The sequence below is a fragment of the Coregonus lavaretus genome, assembly GCF_964263955.1.
Source record: "Coregonus lavaretus genome assembly, chromosome: 27".
Classification (NCBI taxonomy): Eukaryota; Metazoa; Chordata; class Actinopteri; order Salmoniformes; family Salmonidae; genus Coregonus; species Coregonus lavaretus.
Window position 1 is genome coordinate 30063494 of NC_140014.1, and position 23685 is coordinate 30087178.

General features: G+C 45.2%; 1 protein-coding gene across 1 annotated transcript in view; it reads right to left on the bottom strand.

Annotated features, from left to right (window-relative positions):
* Positions 1 to 23685, bottom strand: part of LOC311102887 (tetratricopeptide repeat protein 7B-like) — a 91512-nt gene that overhangs the window by 53909 nt on the left and 13918 nt on the right. Inside the window, exons 5-10 of the mRNA XM_084144345.1 lie at positions 20145 to 20266; positions 9993 to 10071; positions 9672 to 9850; positions 9076 to 9139; positions 8360 to 8497; positions 2565 to 2648 (exon numbers count right to left, since the gene is read on the bottom strand). Of these exons, the coding sequence (XP_084000471.1) occupies positions 2565 to 2648; positions 8360 to 8497; positions 9076 to 9139; positions 9672 to 9850; positions 9993 to 10071; positions 20145 to 20266 (666 nt within the window). The remainder of the gene's footprint in view (positions 1 to 2564; positions 2649 to 8359; positions 8498 to 9075; positions 9140 to 9671; positions 9851 to 9992; positions 10072 to 20144; positions 20267 to 23685) is intronic.

The window sequence follows — 23685 nt, forward strand, 5'->3', positions numbered from 1 at the left end:
CCTGATTCTGCCTCCTCAACCCTCCTCTCCTCCCTTTCTGCATCCTTTGACTCTCTGTGTCCCCTATCCTCCCGGCCGGCTCGGTCCTCCCCTCCAGCTCCGTGGCTTGATGACTCATTGCGAGCTCACAGAACAGAGCTCCGGGCAGAGGAGCGGAAATGGAAGAAAACTAAACTCCCTGCCGACCTGGCATCTTTTCACTCCCTCCTCTCTACATTTTCCTCATCTGTTTCTGCTGCTAAGGCCACTTTCTACCACTCTAAATTCCAAGCATCTGCCTCTAACCCTAGGAAGCTCTTTGCCACATTTTCCTCCCTGCTGAATCCTCCCCCCCCTCCTCTCTCTCTGTGGATGACTTCGTCAACCACTTTGAAAAGAAGGTTGACGACATCCGATCCTCGTTTGTTAAGTCTAATGACACTGCTGGTCCTACTCACACTGCCCTACCCTATGCTTTGACTTCTTTCTCCCCTCTCTCTCCAGATAAAATCCTGCGACTTGTGACTACAGGCCGCCCAACAACCTGCCCGCTTGACCCCATCCCCTCCTCTCTTCTCCAGACCATCTCCGGTGACCTTCTCCTCTACCTCACCTTGCTGATCAACTCATCCTTGACCGCTGGCCATGTCCCTTCCGTCTTCAAGAGAGCGAGAGTTGCACCCCTTCTCAAAAAACCAACACTCGATCCCACTGATGTCAACAACTACAGACCAGTATCCCTTCTTTCTTTTCTTTCCAAAACTATTGAGCGTGCCGTCTTTAGCCAACTCTCTTGCTATCTCTCTCAGAATGACCTTCTTGATCCAAACCAGTCAGGTTTCAGGACTGGTCATTCAACTGAGACTGCTCTTCTCTGTCACGGAGGCTCTCCGCACTGCTAAAGCTAACTCTCTCTCCTCTGCTCTTGTCCTTCTAGACCTGTCTGCTGCCTTTGATACTGTGAACCATCAGATCCTCCTCTCCACCCTCTCCGAGCTGGGCATCTCCGGCACGGCTCACACCTGGATTGCGTCCTACCTGACCGGTCGCTCCTACCAAGTGGCGTGGCGAGAAGCTGTCTCCGCACCACGTGCTCTCACCACTGGTGTCCCCCAGGGCTCAGTTCTAGGCCCTCTCCTATTCTCCCTATACACCAAGTCACTTGGCTCTGTCATATCCTCACATGGCCTCTCCTATCATTGCTACGCTGACGATACACAACTAATCTTCTCCTTTCCCCCTTCTGATAACCAGGTGGCGAATCGCATCTCTGCATGTCTGGCAGACATATCAGTATGGATGACGGATCACCACCTCAAGCTGAACCCTGGCAAGACGGAGCTGCTCTTCCTCCCGGGGAAGGACTGCCCGTTCCATGATCTCGCCATCACGGTTGACAACTCCATTGTGTCCTCCTCCCAGAGTGCGAAGAGCCTTGGCGTGACCCTGGACAACACCCTGTCGTTCTCCGCTAACATCAAGGCGGTGACCCGATCCTGCAGGTTCATGCTCTACAACATTCGGAGAGTACGACCCTGCCTTACACAGGAAGCGGCACAGGTCCTAATCCAGGCACTTGTCATCTCCCGTCTGGATTACTGCAACTCGCTGTTGGCTGGCCTCCCTTCCTGTGCCATTAAACCCCTACAACTCATCCAGAATGCCGCAGCCCGTCTGGTGTTCAACCTTCCCAAGTTCTCTCACGTCACCCCCCTCCTCCGCACACTCCACTGGCTTCCAGTTGAAGCTCGCATCCGTTACAAGACCATGGTGCTTGCCTATGGAGCAGTGAGGGGAACGGCACCTCCGTACCTTCGGGCTCTGATCAGTCCCTACACCCAAACGAGGGCATTGCGTTCATCCACCTCTGGCCTGCTGGCTCCCCTTCCTCTGCGGAAACATAGTTCCCGCTCAGCCCAGTCAAAACTGTTCGCTGCTCTGGCACCCCAATGGTGGAACAAGCTCCCTCACGACGCCAGGACAGCGGAGTCACTCACCACCTTCCAGAGACATTTGAAACCCCACCTCTTTAAGGAATACCTGGGATATTCCTTAAAGAATAAAAAAGTGTAAAGTGGTTTTCCCACTGGCTATAGGGTGAATGCACCAATTTGTAAGTCGCTCTGGATAAGAGCGTCTGCTAAATGACGTAAATGTGCCCTTGAGCAAGGCACTTAACCCTAATTGCTCCTGTAAGTCGCTCTGGATAAGAGCGTCTGCTAAATGACTAAAATGTAAATGTAAATATAATGACAGAAGAGAAGCTGCATGTAGCTAATTATAGACAAGTTGACTAACAAATAGCCTACTAAAATGTCTGAAATTATAAGCAGAAATATACTGTATCTAAATCAGGTCAAAAATAATCCTGCACCCCGTCAAAAAATAGTTCAGCTGTCTCTGACTGTAGCCTACAGCGCATTTTCTATATTAGCAGGTTAGGGTCGAGTGCGTGCCTCAGATTTTCGCTTTATCACATATAGTCGGGCGGTTGCAGATGGGACATTAGCAATTGCGGGCGGGTACGGGTGAACAAATGGCTGACCCGCGCACCACTAGTAGTGATGTCAAGGTGTCAGACTTACCTTCCCAGCAGCCATCAGTGACAGGGCTAGCTGGTACCAGAGATGGAACTCCTCAAAGGCAAACTTCATGGCCCTCTCTAGACACTGCAGATGCAAGACAAACATCAGAGGTCAATATGATTCACTTGACATCACATTTAGATGTACATTTAAATAGGGGAATACCTAATTTAAAAACCACAATTTCCTGTTTGGTAAAATAAACGGATGCTTTATTTAAATCACAATGGAAGAGCTGAGAGTTCTTAGTTGTGAGCAGAGCAGACAGCAGAGCAAGACACCAGAATATGCTAAGAAGGAGCAATGCAATCCTTCCTTCCTCAACACGTTGAAAACTCCATCATCTCGAAGAACAAGGCCAAGTGACAGACGGGGAGCCATATTTAGATCAACCCTCAGGAGCCAGCAGATCCAAATCAGTGGCTCACAGCTCCAGCCGAGAACCAATTCCAACGCTCCGCCACTTCCTGCCAACACCTCCCAAGTGAAGTCCTTTCGTCTAATAGGTTGGTCCATAAACTAATAGCTGCAAGAATCCATTGAAATAAAGAGCCTTTCTTTCATGGACATGCTTCTCTATTCACATTGTGGAGATAACAGAGTGTGTGTGTGTGTGTGTGCGCGTGTCTGCAGGAGGCTGTAACTGCAGGAGGCGGTGGCTGCAGGAGGCAGTGGCTACAGGAGGCGGTGGCTGCAGGAAGCGGTGGCTGCAGGAGGCAGTGGCTGAAGGAGGCTGTGGCTGCAGGAGCTGTGGCAGGTTGTGGCAGCAGGAGACTGTGGCTGCATGAGCTGTGGCAGGTTGTGGCAGCAGGAGGCTGTGGCTGCATGAGCTGTGGCAGGTTGTGGCAGCAGGAGGCTGTGGCTGCAGTAGGCTGTGGCTGCAGGAGGCTGTGGCAGGCTGTGGCTGAAGGAGCTGTGGCAGGTTGTGGCAGCAGGAGGCTGTGGCTGCATGGGGCTGTGGCTGCAGTAGGTTGTGGCTGCAGGAGGCTGTGGCGGTAGTAAGCTATTGCTGCAGAAGGCCATGTCTGCAGGAGTGGAGCAGGGAACTTAACTGAGAGGGTTTCCAGGCAGTCGGTGGGGTATTAGGACTAATCACAGACACAGAGTTTACTGGGGACATTTTCATTGAACAATCAAAGGCAGATTAAAAGTAGTGTAATAATACACACACAAAACTCACACACACACACACACAGACACACAACACACAGACACACCGAGGATAGCCTGAGGCAAAAAGAAGACACGCAAGGGAGGAGGAGGGCCTGTATCATGCGCCAAGTGTGTTTCAGTACAGGCAGATGACTGTATGTAAGAGCAGCATTCTTTAGCATTCAATAGTGCATTCGGAAAGGATTCAGACCCCTTGACTTTTTCCACATTTTGTTATGTTACAGCCTTATCCTAAAATTGATTAAATAAAAATGTTTCCTCATCAATCTACACAATACCCCATAATGACAAAGCGAAAACAGGTTTTTAGAAATTTGTGCAAATGTATTAAAATTAAATAAACAGAAATACCTTATTTACATAAGTATTCAGACCCTTTGCTATGGCACTCGAAATTGAGCTCAGGTGCATCCTGTTTCCATTGATCATCCTTGAGATGTTTCTACAACTTCATTGGAGTCCACCTGTGGTAAATTCAATTGATTGGACATGATTTGGAAAGGCACACACCTGTCTATATAAGGTCCCACAGTTGACAGTGCATGTCAGAGCCAAAACCAAGCCATGAGGTCGAAGGAATTGTCTATAGAGCTCCGAGACAGGATTGTGTTGAGGCACAGATCTGGGGAAAGGTACCACAACATTTCTGCAGCATTGAAGGTGCCCAAGAACACAGTGGCTTTCATCATTCTTAAATGGAAGCTGGCCGCCCGCCAAACTGAGCAATCGGGGGAGAAGGGCCTTGGTCAGGGAGGTGACTAAGAACCCGATGGTCACTCTGACAGAGCTCCAGAGTTGCTCTGTGGAGATGGGAGAACCTTCCAGAAGGACAACCATCTCTGCAGCACTCCAACAATCAGGCCTTTATGGTAGAGTGGTCAGACGGAAGACACTCCTCAGTAAAAGGCACATGACAGCCCACTTGGAGTTTGCCAAAAGGCACCTAAAGGACTCTCATACCATGAAAAACATGATTCTCTGGTCTGATGAAACCAAGATTGAACTCTTTGGCCTGGATGCCAAGCTTCACATCTGGAGGATGGCCACACACAGCACTGGCCACACACAGTCCTCGATGGCCACACACAGCACTGCTGGTTTTCTTTATTCCTCTGTAGTTAATAGATCAATGAATCTCAATGAATGTCATTGATTAGTAAAATAATGGTTAATAAACAACTCTAAGGACAACCCCATAAAATCATATTTCTTACTTTCCCGAATTCTGTTTTCTCTGTTTTTATTTTTCCTGGAATTTTTTTGTCCTTTCAGTTTTTAACTCTCTACATTACAATTATTCCTAGAGAAACAGCGTAAAAATTGATGTTCTGAGTCCATGTCAATGCTTAAATAGCATCAGAAGACCAATGTTGAGGTCTGGAAAAAATGTTTTTGTTGTGTAATTGCCCTTTAAATTTGCATTTAGGAAGAGCGGAATGTGTCAGTCTAGCTATGTTCCTGTTAGGCCTAATGCTGCAGCACACGCCATGGCAGGGTTTGCAAAACAATGGCCACCAAATTGATACAAATAATCATATCTTTCTGTCAGGAAAGCCCACTTTGCAGTTAACATTTAATTGAGAAGGTTTTTTTTGGGGGGAAAGTCTTTCTGTCTACCCACAAGACGGTTATCTAACGTCGCTAACTGGCGACATACGGAGTGATAGACAAACGCGCGCCACACAGACAGACAAGGGCAATATTGAAATTAATTGGCAGATATTGTGTTAGGTTTGGCTGTTTAAACCAATAGTGGGTAACCAGGGTTGGGATGTGGCTTTGGTTGGATTGTAGCCGGGAGCTTTATGTTGATGACAGTCAGAATTGCTTGGGGAGCTACTCATAGGTGGGCTGCGAGCTACTGGAAGCTGGGGATCTACCTGTTGGGAGGCTGGGGATCTACCTGTTGGGAGGCTGGGGATCTACCTGTTGGGAGGCTGGGGATCTACCTGTTGGGAGGCTGGGGATCTACCTGTTGGAGGCCCCTGTTCTAGAGGTTTCTCGGGACTCCTCAGAGTCCGGGAAGATTGCCTTTAGTTATTGTGACTCTAGCGCATGGAATGACCTGCAGGCCACTTTGTGGCTTGACTCTCTGGCCTCGAAGGGTCAGTTCGCCCAAGTGGCGCAGTGGTCTAAGGCACTGCATCGCAGTGCTAGCTGTGCCACTAGAATCCAGGCTCTGTCGTAGCCGGCCGCGACCGAGAGACCCATGGGGCGGCGCACAATTGGCCCAGCGTCGTCCAGGGTAGGGGAGGGAATGGCCGGCAGGGATGTAGCTCAGTTGGTGGAGCATGGCGTTTGCAACGCCAGGGTTGTGTGTTCGATTCCCACGGGGGGCCAGTATGAAAAATAATAATAATAATGTATGCACTCACTTAACTGTAAGTCGCTCTGGATAAGAGCGTCTGCTAAATGACTAAAATGTAAATGTAAATGTAAATCCCTACGGTGAAGCATGGTGGTGGCAGCATCATGCTGTGGGGATGTTTTTCAGCGGCAGGGACTGGGAGACTAGTCAGGATTGAGGGAAAGATGAACGAAGCAAAGTACAGAGAGATCCTTGATGAAAACCTGCTCCAGAGCGCTCAGGACCTCAGACTGAGGCAAAGGTTCACCTTCAAACAGGACAATGACCCTAAGCACACAGCCAAGACAGCGCAGGAGTGGCTTTGGGATAAGTCTCAATGTCCTCGAGTGGCCCAGCCAGAGCCCGGATTTGAACCCGATCGAGCATCTCTGGAGAGACCTGAATATAGCTGTGCAGCGACGCTCCCCATCCTACCTGACAGAACTTGAGAGGATCTGCAGAGACGAATGGGAGAAACTCCCCAAATGCAGGTGTGCCAAGCTTGTAGCGTCATACCCAAGACGACTCAAGGCTGTAATCGCTGCCAAAGGTGCTTCAACAAAGTACTGAGTAAAGGGTCTGAATACTTATGTAAATGTGATATTTCCGTTTTTAATAAATTAGCGAAATGTTCTAAAAACCTATTTTTGCTTTGTCATTATGGGGTATTGTGTGTAGATTGAGGAGGAAAAAATCAATTTAATCCATTTTAGAATGAGGCTGTAACGTAACAAAATGTGGAAAAAGTCAAGGGGTCTGAATACTTTCTGAATGCACTGTATATCTTAAATCAGCACCACACTACCATTCCACTACTATTCCACTACCTCTCCCACTTTTCATCTCATGTACATCCCCATGTGCATCCTCATGTTCACCTTCCTCAGTGTCTTTCAATATAAAACATATACAGACAAAAGACAACAGACAGACGCACACAAACATCAACGACATCACACCTGCCCACATGTTCCCACCTCATCTATTTCCAGTGCTTGCAAGACTCTATGCCATATGGCCTCAAATTGCGCTATTCTGTTTTTCTCTGTCGCCCACACCTTTTCAATATTGAAATAATAATGCATTTGATTCTTCTACTGTCTTAACGATGGAGATTAATTGGATTTCCAGTTTTTTCAAAATTATTGACGAGAAAATATGGCCCAACCCATTGGGTATCTCACGCACCTTCATATGACATGTCTTGAAATATGCAGATAGATGGATAAAAAGTACATTTACATTGTAACATTTCTGACAGCCAACTTTCTAACTCCGCCCATAACTTTTGGACTATATAGCACTCCCAGAAGGCATGGATTACAGAGTCATTGCTTATTTTACACTTAAGACATGACTCTGCCGTTGTGCTGTAGAATTTGTGAATTTTTTCTCGTGTAATAAATTCTATACATTAGTTTATACTGGATTAAGCGTACATTTTTGTTAACTGTAATTTCGTTAGTTATGTTCCAACACTCTCTCCATATTGTGCCAATATCAGTTATTTTTAAGTCTTGGTTCCAATTGTTTATATTATTTTCTAAGAGGTTGTCAGTTGGATAGGCTCTCTCCAAGGTTTTGTATATCTTACCTATCATATAAATATCATTTTCTGACTCAAATAGGATTCCCTCAATATTGCTCTAATGTCCAAAATATTTCAGATGGACATTTCGTGATATAAAACTTTTAAGTGAGACAGACAACACAATGCCAAATGTTGATAATTCAAGACCATAGTTTACAGAGCCCTGGCACACAAGACTCCCCCAGGCTGCTTGTTGTATTCACAAGCCCAAACCATTAGCTTTTTCTGCTATCAAAACCAGGATCAACACATTTCTCTCTCTCAAGGAGAAAGACAAGGTATTTTTTTAAGTATTTTGGACTAGTGTTTCTGATGACTGCAGTAACAGTAGCAGTGTCTTGGAGTCTCTGCAGTGACTGAGACTTTGTGCTTTATCTCTTGTTCAGTAAGAGAGAGTGAGCAGTGCTGGGGGATGGAGGGATGAACTTAAGATCTCCAGATCAATGAGATCAGATCCATTCAGCCATCGACCGGACTGCAGGAAGGCTCCCGGCTACTGGCTACAGAGACGGAGAGTGGCAGCTTCGGTTACCGGGGCAACTATAGGCCATGATTGGTCTCCGTGGGCCTTCTCGGGTGTTCCCACGGTTACTGATTGGGCGGTTAGGGGATAGGTGTGTGTAGGTGTGGGCTAAGGTTCTGTGTGTGTGTGTGTGTGTACATCCAGTATGTGTACGTCCTTACCTCAGAGAGCATCTCATACTGTCCCCGTCGCCCCAGGGCGATGCTCAGCAAGTCGTAGACCACAGAGGCACTCTGCAGGCTGATGATGCGGTCGCTGTTATGCTCTGGGATCCTGCTCAGCACCGCATCTCTGTTGGCCTGCAGGGAGAACACACACTCATCATCGTCATATCACGCACACGCGCACACAAACACAGACGGAGAAGAGTAGAAAGAGGAGCTTGTGTGTGTGTGTGTGTGTGTGTGTGTGTGTGTGTGTGAGTGAGTGAGTGAGTGTGTGTGTGTGTGGTTAGTTCAGTGGGAGAGTGTTAGCTGAGTAGGTGTGGGAACATTGCAGTGTGTGTGTGGTGAGTGGAAAGAGGAGTGTTGTGTTTGACTGGGCAGAAAACAGGATGATTGGGGGCCCTGATTTTTTTTAAACATTAAAAAGGAAAAAACAAACATAATGGAAATCTAACACCCTTTTAACTAGAAAGAGAAAAAACTAGGACAATCATTACTGGAAGTTCAGAGTCAGAGCTACTAAACATGGACTTCAATGCCTTGCTTTGGAGTGTGAAACTCTACTGGATGAAACAGTTGGTGTGGCTGAGAGAAGAAATCTATTAACTCGTCAACATTAGAACCATGGGAGTTCAGTTGCTGTTATTGTTGAAAAGGTGCACGACCTGAAAGATGAATCTACCTGCCAGTGAAGAATAGAGTGATATTCTTACCATAGATTCACTAATCAGCAACAGGAGCAGAGCCTCCTCTGTGTTCTCCTGTGGACAAAACAGACTGAGGAGAGGGAGAGGGGCAAAGAGAGGGAAAGGGAGAGCGAGAGACAAAGATATTGAGGGGGGAGAGAGAGAAAGAGAGATAGAGAGAGATAGAGGTAGAGAGATAGAGAAGGGGGCAAGAGGGAAAGAGAGGGCAATAGAGAGAGAGGGAGAGATAGTTACAGTATGAAACGAGTGTAGAGACAGGGCCTGCAAACCACCACAGTCAGCTCAGCTTGATTAAACAGCCAGCGTAGTGGAGTCCCATTGGGGTTCTCATGTGTAGGTAAGCTGCCTAGGAGTGTCAGACTGTGCCAATGTAGATACACACACCTCAGGTCTGTACACAGGCAGATACTAGTATTTTCAGAGAGAGAGAGAGAGAGAGAGAGAGAGAGAGAGAGAGAGAGAGAGAGAGAGAGAGAGAGAGAGAGAGAGAGAGAGAGAGAGAGAGAGAGAGAGAGAGAGAGAGAGAGAGAGAGAGAGAGAGAGAGAGAGAGAGAGAGAGAGAGAGAGAGAGAGAGAGAGAGAGAGAGAGAGAGAGACTGTACTTCTCTCCGGAGTAGACGCGTGGCCTACGGCTGAGGGCGTAGTCCTTGGTGTAGGGGGCTCCCTGGCGTAGTAGGGGGTCGTCCAGGGGGGACTGGCTAGGAGGGTCCTCCAGAGAAGACCAGTAGCTCTGCTCACACATCCCCCTCAGCAGGATCTCTGCTAGCTGTCTGGCTATGGTCTACAAAGGGACACAGAACACACAATCACTGTGTTACAGTGCAGGTGTGCACGTGCGGGCAAGCACACACTCACACACACGCAGGCAGGCAGGCAGGCACGAATACACGCATACACACACACCCACACACACTAGAACCCACCATTTGTAGGTTCTGTGTGGTCCTGGTCTCTACAGCTCGGAGGATCTCCCGGAAGCGGCCCACTCCCCGGGTCAGGTTACTGTGGCAACAACAAATATTATTTTGTCATCATCTGTCTCTAAAGTATGGTGTAAAGTACTGGACATCTGAGGCCACATATTATATATAGTGGAGGATAGTGGATACATATTATATATAGTGGAGGATAGTGGATACATATTATATATAGTGGTGGATACATATTATATATAGTGGAGGATAGTGGATACATATTATATATAGTGGTGGATACATATTATATATAGTGGTGGATAGTGTACATATTATATATAGTGGTGGATACATATTATATATAGTGGTGGATAAATATTATATATAGCGGAGGATAGTGGATACATATTATATATAGTGGAGGATAGTGGATACATATTATATATAGTGGAGGATAGTGGATACATATTATATATAGTGGTGGATACATATTATATATAGTGGTGGATAGTGTACATATTATATATAGTGGTGGATACATATTATATATAGTGGTGGATACATATTATATATAGTGATGGATAGTGGATACGTATTATATATAGTGGTGGATAGTGGATACATATTATATATAGTGGTGGATAGTGGATACATATTGTATATAGTGGTGGATAGTGGATACATATTATATATAGTGGTGGATAGTGGATACATATTATATATAGTGGTGGATAGTGGATACATATTACCGGTATATATAGTGGTGGATAGTGGATAAAAATTATATATAGTGGTGGATAGTGGATAAATATTATATATAGTGGTGGATAGTGGATAAATATTATATATAGTGGAGGATAGTGGATAAATATTATATATAGTGGAGGATAGTGGATACGTATTATATATAGCGGAGGATAGTGGATACATATTATATATAGTGGTGGATAGTGGATACATATTATATATAGTGGAGGATAGTGGACATATTATATATAGTGGTGGATAGTGGATACATATTATATATAGTAGTGGATAGTAGATACGTATTATATATAGTGGTGAATAGTGGATAAAAATTATATATAGTGGTGGATAGTGGATAAATATTATATATAGTGGTGGATAGTGGATACATATTGTATATAGTGGAGGATAGTGGACATATTATATATAGTGGAGGATAGTGGATACGTATTATATATAGCGGAGGATAGTGGATACATATTATATATAGTGGTGGATAGTGGATACATATTATATATAGTGGTGGATAGTGGATACATATTATATATAGTGGAGGATAGTGGACATATTATATATAGAGGAGGATAGTGGATACGTATTATATATAGCGGAGGATAGTGGATACATATTATATATAGTGGTGGATAGTGGATACATATTATATATAGTGGTGGATAGTGGATAAATATTATATATAGTGGTGGATAGTGGATAAATATTATATATAGTGGTGGATAGTGGACATATTATATATAGTGGAGGATAGTGGATACGTATTATATATAGCGGAGGATAGTGGATACACATTATATATAGTGGTGGATAGTGGATAAATATTATATATAGCGGAGGATAGTGGATACATATTATATATAGTGGTGGATAGTGGATACATATTATATATAGTGGAGGATAGTGGATACGTATTATATATAGCGGAGGATAGTGGACATATTATACACTGCTCAAAAAAATAAAGGGAACACTAAAATAACACATCCTATGTCACGCCCTGGCTCTGGGGACTATTAAATGTTGAGCCAGGGTGTGGATTTTCCTTGTTTAGTTTTCTATGTTTTTCGTTCTAGTTCGTGTATTTCTATGTTGGCCAGGGTGGTTCCCAATCAGAGACAGCTGTAGCTCGTTGTCTCTGATTGTGGACCATACTTATGCAGCCTGTTGGCACATGTTTATTGTGGGATCTTGTTCCGGAAGGTTTGTGTATTTAACCTAGGACTTCACGTATCGTTTATTGTTTTGGTTCGTTGTGTGTACACTAATAAAAGTATGTATGCCTATCACGGAGCGCTCCTAGATCTGAATGAATGAAATAATCTTATTAAATACTTTTTTCTTTACATAGTTAAATGTGCTGACAACAAAATCACACAAAAATTATCAATGGAAATCAAATTTATCAACCCATGGAGGTCTGGATTTGGAGTCACCCTCAAAATTAAAGTGGATAACCACACTACAGGCTGATCCAACTTTGATGTAATGTCCTTAAAACAAGTCAAAATGAGGCTCAGTAGTGTGTGTGGCCTCCACGTGCCTGTATGACCTCCCTACAATGCCTGGGCATGCTCCTGATGAGGTGGCGGATGGTCTCCTGAGGGATCTCCTCCCAGACCTGGACTAAAGCATCCACCAACTCCTGGACAATCTGTGGTGCAACGTGGCGTTGGTGGATGGAGCGAGACATGTCCCAGATGTGCTCAATTGGATTCAGGTCTGGGGAATGGGCGGGCCAGTCCATAGCATCAATGCCTTCCTCTTGCAGGAACTGCTGACACACTCCAGCCACATGAGGTCTAGCATCGTCTTGCATTAGGAGGAACCCAGGGCCAACCGCACCAGCATATGGTCTCACAAGGGGTCTGAGGATCTCATCTCGGTACCTAATGGCAGTCAGGCTACCTCTGGCGAGCACATGGAGGGCTGTGCGGCCCCCCAAAGAAATGCCACCCCACACCATGACTGACCCACCGCCAAACCGGTCATGCTGGAGGATGTTGCAGGCAGCAGAACGTTCTCCACGGCGTCTCCAGACTCTGTCACGTCTGTCACATGTGCTCAGTGTGAACCTGCTTTCATCTGTGAAGAGCACAGGGCGCCAGTGGCGAATTTGCCAATCTTGGTGTTCTCTGGCAAATGCCAAACGTCCTGCACGGTGTTGGGCTGTAAGCACAACCCCCACCTGTGGACGTCGGGCCCTCATACCACCCTCATGGAGTCTGTTTCTGACCGTTTGAGCAGACACATGCACAATTGTGGCCTGCTGGAGGTCATTTTGCAGGTCTCTGGCAGTGCTCCTCCTGCTCCTCCTTGCACAAAGGCGGAGGTAGCAGTCCTGCTGCTGGGTTGTTGCCCTCCTACGGCCTCCTCCACATCTCCTGATGTACTGGCCTGTCTCCTGATAGCGCCTCCATGCTCTGGACACTACGCTGACAGACACAGCAAACCTTCTCGCCACAGCTCGCATTGATGTGCCATCCTGGATGAGCTGCACTACCTGAGCCACTTGTGTGGGTTGTATACTCCATCTCATGCTACCACTAGAGTGAAAGCACCGCCAGCATTAAAAAATGACCAAAACATCAGCCAGGAAGCATAGGAACTGAGAAGTGGTCTGTGGTCACCACCTGCAAAACCAGTCCTTTATTGGGGGTGTCTTGCTAATTGCCTATAATTTCCACCTGTTGTCTATTCCATTTGCACAACAGCATGTGAAATGTATTGTCAATCAGTGTTGCTTCCTAAGTGGACAGTTTGATTTCACAGAAGTGTGATTGACTTGGAGTTACATTGTGTTGTTTAAGTGTTCCCTTTATTTTTTTGAGCAGAGTATATAGTGGTGGATAGTGGATACATATTATATATAGTGGAGGATAGTGGACACATTATATATAGTGGTGGATACATATTATATATAGTGGTGGATAGTGGACATATTATATATATAGTGGTGGATACACATATATAGTGGTGGATAGTGGACATATTATATATAGTGGTGGATAGTGGATAAATATTATATATAGCGGAGGATAGTGGATACATATTATATATAGTGGAGGATAGTGGATAAATATTATATATAGTGGTGGATAGTGGATACATATTATATATAGTGGTGGATAGTGGATACATATTATATATAGTGATGGATAGTGGACACATTATATATAGTGGTGGATAGTGGACATATTATATATAGTGGTGGATAGTGGATACACATTATATACAGTGCATTCGGAAAGTATTCAGACCCCTTGACTTTTTCCACTTTGTTACGTTACAATTCTAAAATGAATTAAATTGTTTTTTCCCGCCTCATCAATCTACACACAATACCCCATAATGACAAAGCAAAAACAGGTTTTTAGAAATTTCTGCACATAATTTTTTTTTTTTACATTTACATAAGTATTCAGATCCTTTACTTAGTACATTGTTGAAGCACCTTTGGCAACGATTACAGCCTTGAGTCTTCTTGGGTATGACGCTACAAGCTTGGCACACCTGTATTTAGGGAGTTTCTCCCATTCCCGTTGTGGACTACAGGAAGAAAAAGAGGACTGAGCACGCCCCCATTCTCATCGACGGGGCTATAGCGGAACAGGTTGAGAGCTTCAAGTTCCTTGGTGTCCACATCACCAACAAACTATCATGGTCCAAACACACCAAGACAGTCGTGAAGAGGGCACGACAAAGCTTATTCCCCCTCAGGAGACTGAAAATATTTGGCATGTGTCCTCAGATCCTCAAAAGGTTCTACAGCTGCACCATCGAGAGCATCCTGACTGGTTGCATCACCGCCTGGTATGGCAACTGCTCGGCCTCCGACCACAATGCACTACAGAGGGTAGTGCGTAGGGCCAGGACATCACTGGGGCCAAGCTTCCTGCCATCCAGGACCTCTATACCAGGCGGTGTCAGATGAAGGCCCTAAAAATTGTCAAAGACTCCAGCCACCCTAGTCATAGACTGTTCTCTCTGCTACCACACGGAAAGTGGTACCGGAGTGCCAAGTCTAGGTTCAAATGGCTTCTTAACAGCTTCTACCCCCAAGCCATAAGACTCCTGAACAGCTAATCATGGCTACCCAGACTATTTGCACTGCCCCTCCACCCCATCCCATCCCCCTCTTTTACGCTGCTGCTACTCTGTTTATTATTTATGCATAGTCACTTTAACTCTACCCACATGTACATATTACCTCGACTAGCCGGTGCCCCCGCACATTGACTCTGTACCGGTGCCCCCTGTATATAGCCTCCCTACTGTTCTTTTATTTTACTGTTGCTCTTTAGTTATTTGCTTATATTTTTAACTTATCTATTTTTTACTCAACACTTAATTTTTTTATTCTTTTTTTATTTTATTATAAAATCTGCATTGTTGGTTAAGGGCTTGTAAGTAAGCATTTCACTGTAATGTTTACACCTGTTGTATTCGGCGCATGTGGCAAATAACATTTTATTTTATTTGATTCTTCTCTGCAGATCCTCTCAAGCTGTCAGGTTGGATGGGGAGTGTCGCTGCACAGCTATTTTTAGGTCTCTCCAGAGATGTTCGATCGGGTTCAAGTCCGGGCTCTGGCTGGGCCACTCAAGGACATTCAGAGACTTGTCCCGAAGCCACTTCTGTGTTGTCTTGGCTGTGTGCTTAGGGTCGTTGTCCTGTTGGAAGGTGAACCTTCACCCAAGTCTGAGGACATGAGCGCTCTGGAGCAGGTTTTCATCAAGGATCTCTCTGTACTTTGCTCCGTTCATCTTTGCCTCGATCCTGACTAGTCTCCCAGTCCCTGCCGCTGAAAAACATCCCCACAGCATGATGCTGCTACCACCATGCTTCACCGTAGGGATGGTGCCAGGTTTCCTCCAGACGTGACGCTTGGCATTCAGGCCAAAGAGTTCAATCTTGGTTTCATCAGACCAGAGAATCTTGTTTCTCATGGTCTGAGAGTCCTTTAGGTGTCTTTTGAGCCAACTCAAAGCGGGCTGTCATGTGCCTTTTACTGAGGAGTGGCTTCCGTCTGACCACTCTACCATAAAGGCCTGATTTGTGTTGTGCTGCAGAGATGGTTGTCCTTTTAGAAGGTTCTCCCATCTCCACAGAGCCCCTCTGAAGCTCTGTCAGAGTGACCATCGGGTTCTTGGTCACCAACCTCACCTTAGTGACTGCCATGTCACATCTCTGTAGACCTAACTGACAGCTTGACCTCCGCTCACACAACAACGCGCTAAGCTAGCTTTGGTTTTTGTCGATCCTCTCTCTGTGTCCGTCTGTGTGTGTCTGTCTGTGTGTGTATAACGTTGTGGTGCATATGTGTTTGCAAAGGAGGGTTTCATCAAAGGCTTAATACGTATTTGCTGTTAGGCCTCATTCTCATAAATCAGCTCAAACCGATACAGCACTGACAGTAAGGACATAGGCAGGAAGGAATATCTGTGTGTGTGTGTGTGTGTGTGTGTGTGTTGGCAGGGCTACAGTAAATGCAAGACTGCAGCAGGCAGCATTCTAAGACTTGATTTGCTAATGAGAAGTGACCTGGTTTTGCAGATGCCTAACAGCGAGAGGAAGCACAGACCATGTATTCGTCCCAAATGGCAACATATTCCCTATGTAGTGCACTACTTTTGACCAGGGCCCATAGGCCTTTGGTCTAAAGTAGTGCACTATAAAGGGAATAGGGTACTATTTGGGACATATCCTTTGCATCCATCCAGTTAGTTAGTGTGTACGCTAGACAGACTCTTATCCAACCAACCAAGCCTTTTCCTCTGTAGGAAACCAGTCACTCACTGACCAAGGCCAAGATGCAGACTAACATCAGAGTTAAAAAAAAATCTGTTCTATTTAACAAGCCACTTCAATAAAGGCATTATATTAAAGCCATATTATGAAGAATTGCCTTGGTCCTGCTTGTTTTTGTTTTGTAAGATCCATTTCATGCTCAGTACCAAAGGCCTCCTCCTAATACACTGCAACCATGATTGACCACTTTACAAAGGGGGAAAATAATTATAATAAAAAATCCTGGCAGATTTTGTTTAGATCTCGACGCTCAACTTTAAATATCTATGAGCAGAGAGAGCAGCACGAGATTCACAGGCAGGCATACTGCTGCATTATTCATGAGTTTAGCAGACACCCTTAGCGATAGATAATTACCGCTACTCACAGCTTACACATTAGCCATGTATGCAGCTGGCTATTTACTGAAGACGTTTCCTTTTTAGCGTTGGCATTCTCGAGGATAGAAAAAACACCTTCCCACTGGAAATGCTGTGGGAACTGTGTGTGATTTGTATATAGTGTGTGTTTGTATTAATGTATCTGCACCACTATACCAGTGTGTTTGTGTCCTACTATGTGTTATTAGTGAGAGTGAGTGAGTGAGTGAGTGAGTGAGTGAGTGAGTGAGTGAGTGAGTGAGTGAGTGAGTGAGTGAGTGAGTGAGTGAGTGAGTGAGTGAGTGAGAGAGAGAGAGAGAGAGAGAGAGAGAGAGAGAGAGAGAGAGAGAGAGAGAGAGAGGTGTGGAGGGAGGGAGGGAGGATAGGTGTAGGTAAAGATATACAGGTTGACATTAAAGAGACACTGTGTTGCATCATCTATTAACTCCTTTCTTCAGCAGCAGCCTCTTCTCTTCATCTCCTCACTGGATTTTAAGTGCTTTCATCCATTTTCCACATGAAAAATCCACCTTGCCCTTTAACAGTGGGTATGTCCCAAATGGCACCCTATTCAATATAGTGCACTACTTTAGACCAGAGCCCTATGGGCCCTTGTCAAAAGTAGTGCACTATATAGGAAATAGGGTGTCATTTGGGACACAGCCCGTGTTTCCCAGGCAGACTGTGGTATGGATGGGTCTCCCCAGGAGAACCAGACAGCACAAAGGGGGTGCTTGAGGAGGATTTATTAGATCAAGCCACTTTCTCATCGACCAAGACACCATAAGTTCAGTATAACCTCCATGAGAGATGAATAATGCATTTATGGGCATTGGGCAATGGCAAAAGGAGCGTTGAGTTTTTTTTTCTTAAGCGTGTCACATAGATGTGTACTGTGATAGGTAGAGCAGCCATGTGTCTGTTAACATTACTGTGAGCCCTAATCCTGTCAGTGGTGTGCAACCCAAATTGTGTGGTTGTGAGATGAGCTCTAAGCATGCTGGGATAGTCATAATGTCAGTATGGGGGCGGGGCTAAGAGAGGGAGGAGGCTATGATCCATCTTCAGGTCTGATTGAAACACAGCCAGCACACACACTGGCACACGCACACACACAAAATCACATGCACACTCCGACAGAGCTTTACAACCACACCCCTACCAGGAGCTTACAGAGCATTACTTCCATATCAACACCTATAACTAGCTACTCACACACGCTACTGCTCTAACCTACAGGGGAGCTAGCCGGCAGGTAACAAACTATGGCTAACTAGATCAAAGCACAGCAGCTATGGACATTAGAAGCCATTGGGCCTGCTGAGTCCAATCACTTTTCCACTGGCAGGCTTGAGGCTTGTAGACCAGCCAACCTTGAAGTAGAGTACCACTGACAGCACACGTGTGACATCCACACTGCTCAAATCATAGGAAAATGCACCTTTTTTAGCCTAATAATGATGTTGGCAGAAGACTGCCTCAGTAGGAATGGTAGGAATGGTAACTATTGACTGTTAATGTTATGAGTACTTGGTAATTGGCTGTTCTTCAGTAGCTAACTAGAAATACATTTAAATGTACAACTGATTATTATCACATCATTAGCAGCCTACTGTTAACATACAGCTAAGTGAAGAGGACATATCAAGAACTGATTAATGAACATACTAATCTTTAACAGTCTAACATAACTTTCTGTGAAGGAAGGCATTAGCGGAACAGCTCTCTCTGCCATGTCTGTTTCCATCCACGCAGCGACGCACACTGAACTACCACAACACCGCACGTTTCCTTGCTCATCAATGCGCTCACGCCTACTACCGTTGCGGAGATCAAAGCATGTGCGGGCAATAAAGTGTTCTCGCTTAGTTGACTAAACGCTGTAGCTAACTACCTTTGTCGTAATCATAGTGGTTATGTGCTTTATTAACACATACAATTATGGAAAATGTATTTGGCAAACATTTCATTCTCCATTTTCCCTTTTTCCTCACACATCAGTGGTATCAATGGACAAAGTAGAGAGCTGCCATCCTGCTGGAGGGCAGAGATCTAGAGATATTTCCTCCTCACTCTAGTACTCTGATTGGCTCAGCTTGAACTTCAGACGGTTGAGTCAAAAACCACAATGTGCCAACTACAAGCCTATTTTTGTGTATTTTATGGTCGTTTTTTGTACCAGCGTACTTTGACCTCAAATTGTGTGGATGGTACGCAAAATGCATGCAGGTTGGCAGGTCTGGGCTTGGCATCTTAGCTTTGAGCTGCAAGTCAACCTGAGTCTCTATGGTAATACAAGGGCATTGTTCTCTCTGGGGGGGATTGTAAGCCAAACACAGTGCTATTCTAGGGCAGAGAGGAGTGGAGGAATACCTACTATGTGTTCTGAGACAAACGGACCCTTGGATTGGAAGAAATAGTGACAGTGGAGAGAGGGAAGAGTGACAGTGGAGAGAGGGAAGAGTGACAGTGGAGAGGGAGAAGAGTGACAGTGGAGAGGGAGAAGAGTGACAGTGGAGAGGGAGAAGAGTGACAGTGACGAGAGGGAAGAGTGACAGTGGAGAGGGAGAAGAGTGAAAGTGGAGAGGGAGAAGAGTGACAGTGGAGAGAGGGAAGAGTGACAGTCAAATCAAATCACATTTTATTGGCCACATGCGCCGAATACAACCGGTGCAGAGTCAATGTGCGGGTGCACCGGCTAGTTGAGGTATTTGAAGTAATATGTACATGTGGGTAGAGTTAAAGTGACTATGCATAAATAATTAACAGAGTAGCAGCAGCGTAAAAAGATGGGGTGGGGGGGGGGGGGGGGGCAGTGCAAATAGTCCGGGTAGCCATGATTAGCTGTTCAGGAGTCTTATGGCTTGGGGGTAGAAGCTGTTGAGAAGTCTTTTGGACCTAGACTTGGCACTCCGGTACCGCTTGCCGTGCAGTAGCAGAGAGAACAGTCTATGACTAGGGTGGCTGGAGACTTTGACAATTTTGAGGGCCTTCCTCTGACAGTGGAGAGAGGAAAGAGTGACAGTGGAGAGAGGGAAGAGTGACAGTGGAGAGAGGGAAGAGTGACAGTGGAGAGAGGGAAGAGTGACAGTGGAGAGAGGGAAGAGTGACAGTGGAGAGAGGGTAGGGTGACAGGGAGTAGCAACACACACAGTGGGTTAGGGATGAATTCATTACCAGCCTGGATGTCAGTGTAGGATTATTCCACACACACGCTCTCACTCTCTCTCACCCGTTTTTGAAGTGGATGACATGTGCCCTCTGAAGTCCAGTCTCCAGGAAGTATCCCAGCTCCTGCTCCTGGGCCACTGAACCTGGCTTTGGACTGCGGTTCTGCATCCCTGCACTGAGGGCCTGAAACACACAAACAGAGGCTGGAGCATTGGAGCCACCTCTTGCAACACACAGCACAGTCAACATACTGGTCTAGTGTTCACATTCTGCATCAACAATAGACTATTACACTGTATAGGCCTACACATATGCAAATCAGCCAAACGTTTTAATTCAGAAACCACAATATTGTACTTCCAAAACCAGAGCGATAATCAGAGAGATAAGAAAACACAACCAAGATAACATCAGATAATAATAGAACTAGATGAAAGAGATAAGAGGAGAGAGGACGGGAAAGATTGAAGAACCATGGCTGCTACCCTCTTCTCCGCATCCCCCTCTCCTCTCCCTCCTCTCCCTCTTAACCCTCTCCTCCCCTCCTCTCCCTCTCCTCCCCCTCTCCTCACCCTCCTAACCCTCTCCATCAGTCCGACCAGAAGGTCCCCATTGTGTTCCCACTCTCCTCTCTCCGTCTGTCAAAAATATGAGATCATTTCATCCAGCAGCAGGTAGTCAGTGTCATCACAAGTACCTTATGCTGCCTGCCTGGCACATGATACACTGAGAGAGATAGATACCTGGATGTAGTGCTGTTGCCCCATTAATCTCATGGGTATTGTATCAGTGTCTCTCTGTATGCTGTATGGAATCAGTTGCCGGGTCAGTTACAGTGGGGCAGCTCTCTCATGCCCCACTCTGACCCCTATCAACACTATCATCTCCAGACGTGGTGTTCTGGATGTGTGGGTGGGCTGGTAATGTAGGTTGGGAAGGGAAAGGTGTGTGCGTGTGTTGGAAGTGGGGAGGGAGCTATTTGGGGAAGTGCCGCTCCAATGTGAATCAGTTGCACTAGATTAGACTAACAGCTGATACAGAAGAAAGAAAATGCAGGGGGGAAAGCCTGTGGCTATTTGGGGGAGTGAATCGATGGCACTAGATTAGTTTCAATATTGAATTCAAATAGCACATAAAGTTATGACATTTTGGAGCAACAACACAGCTCTATCCGGAGGCTTGGTAACTAAGATGACACCATGAGCCCAAAATGGGCCAAATGAGTCAAGCCTGCATCACTGCTCTTCAACTAAGGACACAGACTAAAAACCACTTAAGGAAGGACACTTCAGGATAGATCCACAAAATAGCAGGTCTGAACACCATTCACTATCTCTACACTGTGAACACCATAACTCAGAGTAGTCACACCAAAGGCCTCAGAGCCAGAATAGCATCAGACAGGCTCCACACTGGGGATGGGAGAGTATTCTTGAGTGAGTCCCCACATGCTAGCATACATATGCATTCAGACTGACTAGGTAGCAGGGCTGCTGAAATGAAACAAATATAAAAAAGGTCACTACACTGTTCTGCAACCCCACTGAGAGGGGCCAGGAAAGACTCCGTGATGGAGAGAGCAGAAAAAGAGAGAGGGGAAGGAAGAAAGAAAGAAAGAATGAAAGAAAGAAAGAGCGAGCGAGAGAGTGTGTGAGAGAGAGAGAGAGAGAGAGAGAGAGAGAGAGAGAGAGAGAGAGAGAGAGAGAGAGATGGAAAGAACCGAGAGAGAGAGAGCGAGATGGAAAGAACCGAGAGAGAGAGATGGAAAGAACCGAGAGAGAGAGAAACAGAGAGCAGACAGAAAGAGAGAGAAAATAAAATGCAAGGGAAAAACCTGTTGTCAGAACAAATCAGAGTGGAGAAAAAAAGTTGCTGATTGAAACAGCAGCCAAGGTCAGAAACAGGAACATCAAACCCTGGGTCAGTGCTGCATTGATCTGCTGATGGACCACTACGGTACTAATAGTACAGACACCAGCATTACAGATGGGGTATAGGCCTACTGCACTGTCTAATACACTAGCACACAGGCAGGACCAACTCCCAAACATTAGCTGATGTGTGGTGAGCATTCTGGCACACAATGGTTGCCTCTTTGAGCACTGGAAAAGCCCTTTATAAATCTAATCAATGAATTAATTAGTTAGTTAATTACAGGCAAATCCAATCCACTTATTGGGGAAACCAAGGAAGGATAGCGATTCATTAAAAGGGCAGGTTGCATGATATATTTCCACAAATCTAACAATGTAGATTGATGATATTCCATCTGAACGGTCTTTATGCAGAAGTTTCTAGAAAATGTTGGTAACACTTCATTTTAAGGGGTCCTTATTACAGTGTATTTACGTAATTACACTGTAACAAGTATTGTAATGAATTGTTATAATTCATAGTTACACTGTAATAACAACATGTAACTGGTGGTAACTGCAGTCTGTAATTACAGGGGTGTAACAACGGATACTTGTTACCATGCTTGTTACAAATGTTAAAAAGTTTCTGATAGCATCCCAACGCACCATATTTCAGCCTTTACAAACCACGTGATACAGTTGAAGTCCACAGGGGCCAGTATGGAAAATGTATGCACTAACTGTAAGTCGCTCTGGATAAGAGTGTCTGCTAAATGACTAAAATGTAAATGTAAAATGTAAGTCGGAAGTTTACATACACTTAGGTTGGAGTCATTAAAACTTGTTTTTCAACCACTCCACAAATGTATTGTTAACAAACTATAGTTTTGGCAAGTCGGTTAGGACATCTACTTTGTGCATGACACAAGTAATTTTTCCAACAATTGTTTACAGACAGATTATTTCACTTATAATTCACTGTATCACAATTCCAGTGGGTCAGAAGTTTACATACACTAAGTTGACTGTGCCTTCAAACAGCTTGGAAAATTCCAGAAAATGATGTCATGACTTTAGAAGCTTCTGATAGGCTAATTGACATCATTTGAGTCAATTGGAGGTGTACCTGTGGATATATTTCAAGGCCTACCTTCAAACTCAGTGCCGCTTGACATCATGGAAAAATCAAAAGAAATCAGTCAAGACCTCAGAAAAAGAATTGTAGACCTCCACAAGTCTGGTTCATCCTTGGGAGCAATCAATTTCCAAACGCCTGAAGGTACCACGTTCATCTGTACAAACAATAGTTACGCAAGTATAAACACCATGGGACCACGCAGCCGTCATACCGCTCAGGAAGGAGACTCCTAGAGATGAACGTACTTCAATCAATCCCAGAACAACAGCAAAGGACCTTGTGAAGATGCTGGAGGAAACAGATACAAAAGTATCTTTATCCACAGTAAAAACGAGTCCTATATCGACATAACCTGAAAGGCCGCTCAGCAAGGAAGAAGCCACTGCTCCAAAACCACCATAAAAAAGCCAGACTACGTTTGCAACTGCACATGGGGACAAAGATTGTACTTTTTGGAGAAATGTCCTCTGGTCTGATGAAACAAAAATAGAACCGTTTGGCCATAATGACCATCGTTATGTTTGGAGGAAAAAGGGGAACGCTTGCAAGCCGAAGAACACCATCCCAACCGTGAAGCACGGGGGTGGTAGCATCATGCTGTGGGGGTG